Consider the following 9,758-nt stretch of genomic DNA (forward strand, 5'->3'; position numbering starts at 1 on the left):
GACGCACGTGGTGGTCTTCTTGGTTTTCTTAGGAGAAGCATCTCCACTCTGCTCCACTTACTCTCTCGTTTGACAAATCAGCCTGGCCCCTCTTGCCCATCAGGGAACACTTCTTAGAAAGGCCTGTGCATGGTTTCTGTCCACCAACTGTGCACCAACTGTGACTCCCCCTGTCCTCACACCCTAGGAGGATCCCCAGAGTGTAGGTGGGGAAACTGAGGCAAGCAGACACCAGCTAACTGCCTGGCTTGTTGACGGGACCCAGGTCCCATCCAGGCAGCTGCGCCCCAGGAACCCCCCCCGCCTTGGCCACCGAGCTGGACAGCAGGCAGACCCACAGCGGCCTCCCTGGGCTGGACGCCCTGCCAGGGCTCCACCCCTCATGCTCAACTCACACCAGGGCAGCTGGTCTGTGGGCATTGCTGGGTGCCTGGGCGCTGGTTCTGCAGGCAGAAGGGCCCCCAAAACATGACCACCAGCAGTGCAGATTAGGGGACTTGGGGGGAGTGGGGCTGCCTGCCCTGGGCAGAGCCAGGACGCACGAGCTTCGGGCCCCACCCCATCAGATGGCGAAGAAATCGGTTTAATGGGCTGCAAGCTGCTTGTCTTTAAAATAAAATAATAGAAAATACTTCCTATTTAACTTTAGACACTGGTATTTGTACTAGCATCTAACCATAGAAACCATTACACATAATAAGAATTTTGTAAGGCTTTGTGAAACTCGTGTGCTGCGTGTTCTGCTCGTTGGAAATATGTGATGGGAATGAACTCCATCCTGTGTGCAGCCTCCAGGGTCTGCAGGCTGTCCTTTAAGGTGAATGAGAAGTAAGGGTTATTTTGAGAGTTCTCTCCCGGGACACTGGCATGGACACCCAGCTGTGCTGGGAGGGACCTGGGAGGGGGAGGGGAGGTGGCCGCGGTGCCCAGACAGTGGCTGCCCACCGGCCCCAGCCGTCCAGCAAGGCTTCCTGCCCTCACTTCTGTCTCCACCTCCTGTGGCCAACGTGTAGCTTCCCTCCCTGTGTCCAGGCTTCAATGTGAATGAGGAAGAATCTGTTGGCCTAGCCTGTCGCTTCGGGAAAAACCAGTACATTCTTTGTTTCTTTTCCCCCTTGAGCTGGTCTGAGTTTGGTTTCTGTAAATTAACTGCACACACACACACACACACACACACACACACACACACACACACACAAAGTCCCGACTCCTATGAGAGTCCACTTGTGGGAGCTGGGCCTTGACCAAACGTACCAGACGAAAGGCACCCTCACCCCCTGGACATGGTGCTGACCTGTGTGTTAATTCATGTGCGTGCGTGTGTGTTTGTGTGTGTGTGGTCATTTACATGCCACTCGGATTTTCATGCACCCAGTTACGTCAAGCATTGGAGAATGACGGCTCCAGATGCCCCTCAAAAGTGCTCGAAGGACTGCCTCCCATGTGCCTTCCGGGGAAGCCCCTGGGGTGCCCTGGCCAGAGCTGTGTCCGCTCTTGGACACACCCATGACCACCCAAGACACATAGCTGCATTATTACGTGTCTTCAAAGTCCCAGCTGCCCTTCTGTTCTCAGAAGAAGAAAGCCCCACCCTCAAGCAACCCTCAGCAGATGCCCTACCTGCCTGCCCTGTGGCCCCGGGGGCACCTGGCTCCCCATTTAGGACTCAGATTTGGCTGTGACCCTCTGTGTTCACCTGAGCACACACAGCTTCATTTCCCTTCAGTGCACCCCTCTTGGTTTCCCTTCACAGTCAGACCTGGTGGCGGGGGACCCCTCCACTTCCTGCCCCAAGTTCTCAGCTGGCTTCACCCCTCAATGCTTGCTACCAACAAGCACCACCGGCAGCCACTGTCTTCTCATCCCTACCTTGGCCGCTGATGGCCTGGGGGACCACACGCCCGCTGTGCCCAGCAGTCAATGCCTGTGTCGACTGAAAAAAACACACAACCTAGAAGTTGAGAATTATGTTTTATTTGGCAGACATACTGAGGACTTAAGCTCAGGAGACAGCCTCTCAGATCTCATGGTCCTGAAGAGGGAAGGGAGGAGCCAGGATCTATAGTTTTTGCCAAAAAAGACTAGGTAGTTGGGACATCAAAAGATTCCTGCTAATTAAAGAAAACCAGACATCTCAAGTTAATGAATTTAGTGCTTTTCTTTGTATGGGAAGATGCAAGCGTCTGGGCTCACTGAAATTACTCCTTTGATATGCACCTGAACTCTCCTGACGGCCAGGATCCTGCTTTCCTCCATCCTGAATCACCTCAGGGTGCACAGTGGGAGCCGCTGCAGAGGCTGAGGGCCCCAGGGCCTCAACATCCTTTGTTTACTGATACCTCCGGGGACATTCTTTGTTCACACCTGCTGTCCTGGAGCAGTCACCAATAGGGTCCCTTTCACTCTCAAAGGATATGGTCTGGATGTGATCACCCAGCGACAAGCCCAATCCCCTGGTGCTCTCAGGGGTCCCCCAAGCCGACCCTGTCCTTCCACCCCTGTGACATCACTGCCCTGCTTCTGTTCCTCCATAAACATCAGTGTCCCCTGGGGCGGACTCTGTGCCCCACTCTCCTGGAGACCTCACCCCTCCACAGGAATGGGGGTCCCTGTGCTTTGAAACTACTCAGAAGGGGAGTTGGCTGGTACCATGGACTCAGGCTCCACTGGTCTGACTTTCCCTCGGGCACTTGGGGTGACTCGTGTCATGGTGACATTGGAGGCTCACCCACCCGGCCAGTCACTTTCCCTTCTCCCTTGGCCCTGCGCTGTCCACCCACGCCTGACCCGGGGCCACAATCCCTGCTCAATCTAGGCTCAATTCCTGTCTCCCTGGAAACACCCTCCCCCTCCCCCTCCCCCTCCCCGCCCCCACTTCTCTGGCAGCCCAGCCCCCAAGCCTACCTACTTCTAAAAGTCTAGCTCAGATATCTCATGCTCTCCTTCCCCACCATCCCTTCCCCTCTCCCTCCTGCCCTCACTTCTCTCTCATTCACATTCTTTTAAAAAACTTATGATAAAATACATACAACAGAACATTTACTACCTTAACTATTTTTGAGAGGCATTAAGTGCGTTCACATTGTTATGTGACCATCATCACCATCCATCTCCAGGATATTTCTTCCCCTCATTAAGCACTAACTCCCCCTCCCCCTCCCCCAGCCCCATTCTACTTTCTGTCTCTATGAATTTGATTACCCTGCGTACCTCATATAAGTGGAACCATACAGTATTTGTCTTTTGGAGATTTCACTAAGCATAATGTCCTCAAGGTTCATCCACATTGGAGCAGCTGTTAGAATTTCCTTCCTTTTAAAGGCTGAATAATATTCTACTGTATGGATGGACCACATTTTGCTCAACCATTCAAATGTTGATGGATACCTACCCGAGTTCTTTCACATTTTAGCCATTGTGAAAAATGTTGCTGTGAACGTGGGTGTACAAATATCTCTTCGAGACCCCGCTGTCAATTCTTTTGGGTATATGCCCAGAGTGGAATCCTGGACCATACGGTAAATCTATGTTTCACTTTTGAGGAACCTCCATACTGTTTTCTACAATAGCCGCACCATTTTACATTCCAACCAACAGCGCACAGGGGTTCCAATTTCCCCACATCCTTGCTAACATTTGGTATTTTCTGGGGTTTTGACAGTAGCCATCCCGATGGATGTGGGGTGGTATCTCATTGTGGTTTGGTTTGCCTTTCTCTGATGATCAGTGATGTTGAACATCTTTTCATAGGTTTGTTGGCCAGTTATAAGTCTTCTTTGGATAAATGTCTATTTCAGTCCTTCGCTGATTTTTTAATCAGACTCCTTGTTTTCTGTTGTTGAATTTTAGGAGTTCTCTGTACATTCTGTATATTAATCCCTTATCAAATATATGGTTTGCAAATATCTTCTCCCATTCTGTGGGTTGCCTTTTTACTCTGTTACCCACGCATATTCTTTAATGGGTATTTCCTGGGCACCTGGCAGTGTCAGGCCCTTAGGTCCAAACTGTCTGTGGCCGCGATGAAGTCTCGGCTTCCCTTGAGTGCCGGCAGCCACGCGGAGACCCCGCCCACCCCAGCCCCAACCAGGCCAGTCCTGCCCGCCCCGACTAATGGAGGAGGGGACCATAGCGTGGAAGGTCCTCCGGCGGCTAGACCTGCCAGATGGTGGTGGGGGGGGGGGCGGGGGGGGAAGGAAACCATAGAGTCGGCCGTCCTCTCGAGTCTAGACTTGCCAAGGCGGGGCTTGCACCGGAAGAGGGAGTCAGCGGGCCGGAAGTGGGTCGGGGACGCCGGAGCTGCAGGCGGGGATGAAGCCGGCGGTGGACGAGATGTTTCCCGAGGGTGCGGGGCCCTACGTGGATCTGGACGAGGTAAGGCGGGCGGCGCCGGGCCGGGCGGGAGCGGAGCCAAGGCCAGCTGTCGGGCGCGGGCCGGGTTTGGGGCGAGAGAAGGTGGCGGTCTGCGCGGGCGCGCTCGTCGTCCCGGCGATTCCTACCTCGGGCGAGAGAATGGGGCCTCCGGGAACCCAGTGAGGTGGCGGCCGGGATGGCTACGGGCCGGGGTTGCGGTGAGCGTCGGTGCCCGCGGCCTGGAGCCCCGCAGGAGCGATTGATGGGGACCCCGGGGACGGGGTTGAGCTCGTGCCAGGTGCTGGGGAGGAGGTAGGCCCCGGCCGGGATGGCGTGCTGTGGCGCGGCGGGGGCGAGTGCCCGTCTGGGAGGAGGGGAGACGAGAGCTCGGCTGACCAACGGCCCTTGGGAAAGAAGCGGCCGCCAGCCCGCGGAGCGGGGGAGAGGGGCGCCTGGCAGGTCTGTGCTCCGCGCGGGGCAGTTGCGAGGGTGGTTGTGTCACCCCATTCTCTGGGCACAGGGCGTTCCTGTCTGGTGTTGGCGGTGTGTGCTCGGAGTGTCAGGCCGGCTCCGCGGGGTCCGGACCTCGATTTCTCCTTGTCAAACTTCAGCGGGGACAGACCCATTCTGTGTGCTCCTGGGCGTCCCTGGGCGAGGCCTGGCGGATCGGGAGCGAGGCCTGCAGGGTCTAGGGGACGGCAGGTCGTGCCTGGGAGAGCGGGAATGGGATGGAGCCGGGCAGGCGGGGCTGGGGGTAGATGGTGCATGGCCTGTAGCCGTCCTGGGACAGGTGGGTCCTCTGCACCCCAGCCCCGAGGCACCTGCACTCACCCCCTGCTTCTCAGCCCTGTGCTCCAGGCGCTACCTTAGGCAAGCGTGGAGTCGCTGGAGGGCTTTAAGGTGCGGAGTGACGGCTGTGACTGGTTCGTGGCGCCGTCGGTCTGGAGGGTTTGGGGTGAGAGAGTGGGGCAGTACAAACAGGGGGACAGGGGGCGCGAGGAGGGTCTGAATGAAGGCAGTGCCTCCAGAGGGAGGTAGGCGCAAACTCTGCAGCTGTGTCACAGGTAGAATCTGCACAGCTTCCTGTGGGGACGGGGCAGGGGAGGGCGCCTGAGGAGGGAAGGAAGGCTCTGAGAGTCCCTGCTGCTAAGGGAGCACGGGAGGTGCTCCGCCCTTTGAGCCAGCAAGAGGCAGGGCAGACAGCCTGGGGGCAGTCGGGAGTCTGGGTGGCAGCAGGGCCTGAGGGCCAGCCGTCCAGGGTGCTGCCACCAGAGGCCTCTGCTCTGGCTGTCACCATGTGACTCTAAAAGAGGCTCAGAATCCTCGCCACGTTGCCCAGCTTTGGTTGTGGCGTTGTTTCACTGCCACCGTTGAGTGGTGGCAGTGGGAAGGCCCGTGATGGCCCCGCCCCCCTCCCCAGAACCCCAGGTCAGCAGGTCAGTTTCTTAGGGGAAATGGTTTAACCCTGAGAAGCAGTCCAGAGCAGAGCAGTGGCCAGGCTCAGTTTTGCGCGCGCTCGGGGCCTCTTGTCCAGGTGTTTGCAGCAGTGCTGCTGTTTGGGGCAGCGGCAGGACTCTACGGAAAAGGCGAGAGGAGTCGAGGACCTCCGACCCGAGGGGACCCTCGCCGTAATTCCTTGGAATGCCGCCTCCCCAGCCCTGCGCGCACTCCCTCCCTTCCCCTGGACTAAATGTTGTCTCCGACCTGGACACTTTCTGCCCAGGAGTGGTGTGGAGCCTGCGTGGCACTTATACCACCCGTTCTCTCGGAAAACCCTGCTGCCATGAGCTTTCCTTTCCCTCCCCAGGCAGGAGGCAGCACCGGGCTCCTGATGGACTTGGCGGCCAATGAAAAGGCAGTTCACGCAGACTTTTTTAATGGTAAGGACGCTGGGATCGGCTGGTCGGTTTTAATCTGTTTCTTCTGCAAGTTATGCAGTGGAGCAGCCTTGTGACATGAGTGACTTGGATCGTAGACCAGTAAAGGCCAGATCTTGTGCCATTCTTGGAACGCCGTGCAGCCCTGTTTTTCAGGAGGGAAAAAAGCTTCCAGTCTTATGTCCCAGTTGTTGAGTTTGAGCCATGAACGTGCACTTGGACACCTGAAACTGTAGCAGGGTCTGGTCCGTCTGGCTTTCTCGTCTCCCCTCTCTCGGGATGGCTGGTTTGCTTTCCTCTCCCTGTTCGCCACTGGGTTCCTGTCCCCTGGGCTCTGCCTGTGCAGAGTGGCAGCCACACTCCTGCTCTTCTCCGCCCCTTTTCTCTGACACCGGAGCTACTCGCATGTAAGGGCTTAATGCTAGCTTCAGGAACATGGGTGGGGTTTTACCAAATAAACAGTGAGAAACCAACTTTATAGGAAATCTTCATATACGTTTGAGGGGGTCCTTCTCGTGTCCCCTTCTGGTTTCTTAAGGCCTTGTTCCTATAGAGTATATTCATCCCTACCAAGGGTTAAATCATAAGAAACACAAGATCGCTTTCTTAGGAGAGTAAAGTGGTATTTTATCTCTTACCATCCGCCTGTCATCCAGGGTGCCTGCCACTACGAAGAACTTTCGTCACTAGTTAGTGGTGGCCAGGATGTTGCCTTGCCATGTTGGTTTTCAGGGGCCCCGAACCTCTCTGGCGCCCGAGCCTGTGTTGTTTTTTCTGGCTGCTTTTCAGTTGTTGCCTAACGAGAGAAGCCAGGCTGCTGCATGAGGGCAGCCTTCCCGGGGAGCCCAGCTGCTCTCCCCAGGCAGCGTCCCCGCAGGACTGAGGGGGGTGACGTTTGTTAAGTCCTCCGGGGGAGCAGGTGTGGGGAGCACGGGGTGCAGAGCCGCCGCTAGGACCTCACCCGGGTAGGGGTGTATGGTCCCCAGTACGGCATGATCCACTCACATTTTGAGGGTCTCCTTGCAAGCCCCCCTCCTCCTCTGCCAGCCCGGGGCTTAGAGACAGTTGGCTGTGTTCTAGAGTTCAAGGTCACGTGATTTCCACCAACAGCCCTTTAATTCTGACAGAGCACCTGTGAGAAGGACCCAGGCCTTCAGGCCAGGTGAGCACGGGAGCGGATGAGGGCGCTTTTCCCTCCGAGTCCGAGTCCGGCAGGGAAGAGAAGGGGCGCAGGCGAGCAGACACCGCCCGGCAGGTTGTGACGGCCCAGGTGTGCCGGAAGCCGTTACCGCGATGAAGCCGAATGGCCTTTGGAAGGACTTGTCCGTAGTCCTTTTCACTCATGATTGAACAGATAGGTTTTGATGGCCTGTCGTCCCCTAGGCAGTGGAGTTCAAATCCCGAGCGAGGTTCGCTCTGCTCACTCAGTGTTTTACAGAATGGGAGCGCTAGACGGGGTGGACCGGGACGGCTCGGGGCGAGAGCCCAGACAGGTGGGCGCAGGGGGAGAGTGGCGGAGCTGCAGGACCACAGGCCAGGCCAGGCGGTGGCAGAGGCGGGCACCGGTGGGGCCGTCCGGGGGGCGGGGCGGGGCAGGAGGTGCCTGGGTGCCGCCTTTCCCCGGGGAGCAGGGGTGTGGGGACCAACCCGTCCTCCTAATGGCTCTTTGTTTACTCTGCACATTCTCAGTGCACGGTACACGTGAGTGGCTTTTTCTCTTCTTGTGAAAGTAACACATAACCCGTGGTGGGGATGTAGAAAATATACAAAGAAGTAAACAGAAGGACAGATAACCATGAGTTTGGCTTTGACCCCCTCGCAGGATGCAGTGCGCTGTGAATTTCTGGCGTTTCTTCTAGTGGGAATGGGGCTCAGGCTGTTTCTCAAGCTTAACTATAGGTCAGACTCTCTTAAAGGGAGTCGTTCTCACGGGGCTCTGTCCCTCCACCGCCTTTCTCCCCCCAGCTCTGCAGTTTCCTGCTCACGGCTGCGAGCGCAGGCAGCTTCAGCCCACCTGCCCTGCCCTCCACGCAGGGTTGGCGAGAGCAGAGCCCTGGCCGCGCTCACGGGCACGCAGTCACGGCTGTGAGGGGTCGCCCACGTGGTCCAGAACACGCCCTCGTGCATTTTCTTAAGATTGTCATCTAAATAGAAACAAGAGTAAAGGTGCACTCTGGACTACTGTCCCTTTGGACTGTATGAGCCCCGGTTGGATAAAATTGAGAGCCTGTCCTGGGAAAAGTCCTTTATCAGATTGTTCACTGTTTTCTCTCTAGTTTTGAATGACCATATGCCTCATTTTATAGTTATTTCTTCAGCTGTAGACCTCGTGTGCCCCATCAATGTGTGATTTTGTTCATTTTGTAGATTTTGAAGATCTCTTTGATGACGATGATATCCAGTGAGGTGTGTCCGGCGGTGCGTTTGCCCAGGCTTTGCCATGACGTGGTGTGGTGGATCGCCTCAAAGGACAGTTTTAGATGGTTCCAGAGAACTTGTGGAAAACACTTGAAATTCGGAGATGGTTAACGAAGAAGGAAAAGATGGTTTTAACTATCTGGATGAGGCCTGTTAATCTCTGAATGTGACCGCCTTTTGTCCTTAACTTCAATTAAAAAAGTGATGTTATTACTTGCAGGGTGATTTTAATGCTTGCATTTTTGAGTGAATATTACAATCCCTAGACGTCTCCTTGTGCATACGTGTACATGCATGCCTGTGTTCCATGCTAAGAGAAACAGGTCTCAGCATAGAAATACATGGTGCACTTTTTGTTTTTGCGGTACGTGGGCCTCTCACTGCCGTGGCCTCTCCCATCGCAGAGCACAGGCTCCGGACGCGCAGGCCCAACGGCCACGGCCCACGGGCCCAGCTGCTCCGCGACACGTGGGATCTTCCCGGACTGGGGCACAAACCCGTGTCCCCTGCATCGGCAGGCGGCCTCTCAACCACTGCGCCACCAGGGAAGCCCCACATGGTGCACTTTTTGCTCTGTGGCCTTGAGTAATTCTGACAGCTCACGGTTGCTAACGTGGTGTTTGTGTTAGACCCGTAAGCGGTGCAGGCTGGCTCCTGGAAGTGCCTGTGAGACCTTACTCGGGTCCCATCCCTCCCCTGGAGGCACATGTAGCTGCGTGTTTCCCCTCCTAACGTCAGAGCACCTGCTGTCCCCAAATCTGAGGCTGGAAGAAGCAGGGCAACTCGATAATGACTCTGAAAGAGACGCCTCCTACCTGAGAAATGTGTGCATTGGTCCATCTCGAAGGAGAGCGTAGCACCTACGGGGGAAGTTTCTTGCTGGTCCAGCTCAGCAATTGATAATGGTTGTAAACACTAAGATTACTATTTCATATCAGTCTCGAAGTGAAGAATGTTCCTTCGATAAGGAAAGGCCCAGGGCACATGGCTTCATCGGTCCCCACAGCTCAGAGTCGAGCAGAGCCACTTAAATGAGTTGGGATGTGCTGACCTTCCCCGTGAGAACTGCCTAACGGAGCACCTCGATGGCCTGGTTATGAAAGACATTTC

The 9,758-nt window shown here is 55.9% G+C and overlaps 1 protein-coding gene across 2 annotated transcripts; it reads left to right on the forward strand.

Moving 5' to 3' along the window:
- Positions 1-4,275: 4,275 nt before the first annotated feature.
- On the forward strand, positions 4,276-8,888 carry COPS9 (COP9 signalosome subunit 9). 2 transcript variants are annotated; one of them, XM_029225684.1, is made up of 3 exons: positions 4,276-4,374; positions 6,161-6,233; positions 8,598-8,886. In XM_029225684.1, exons 1-3 carry the CDS (start codon positions 4,312-4,314, stop codon positions 8,633-8,635), a joined length of 174 nt encoding a protein of 57 aa, XP_029081517.1. In that variant the 5' UTR covers positions 4,276-4,311; the 3' UTR covers positions 8,636-8,886. The 2 variants fall into 2 exon arrangements, with proteins under 2 accessions (XP_029081517.1, XP_029081516.1); XM_029225683.1 differs by lacking the exon at positions 6,161-6,233 and having other exon boundaries at positions 4,281-4,374; positions 8,598-8,888.
- Positions 8,889-9,758: the final 870 nt, after the last annotated feature.

This window comes from Monodon monoceros, unplaced genomic scaffold (assembly GCF_005190385.1).
Source record: "Monodon monoceros isolate NGI ecotype Baffin Bay Population unplaced genomic scaffold, NGI_Narwhal_1 Super_Scaffold_16, whole genome shotgun sequence".
NCBI lineage: Eukaryota > Metazoa > Chordata > Mammalia > Artiodactyla > Monodontidae > Monodon > Monodon monoceros.

What these genes read in the sequence shown, in the direction of transcription:
- COPS9 (XM_029225683.1), top strand. Translation starts at nt 4,312, where the DNA reads ATGAAGCCGGCGGTGGACGAGATGTTTCCCGAGGGTGCGGGGCCCTAC. An exon ending in CCTACGTGGATCTGGACGAG is followed by an intron (nt 4,375 to 8,597) that starts GTAAGGCGGGCG and finishes TTCATTTTGTAG; the next exon opens with ATTTTGAAGATCTCTTTGAT.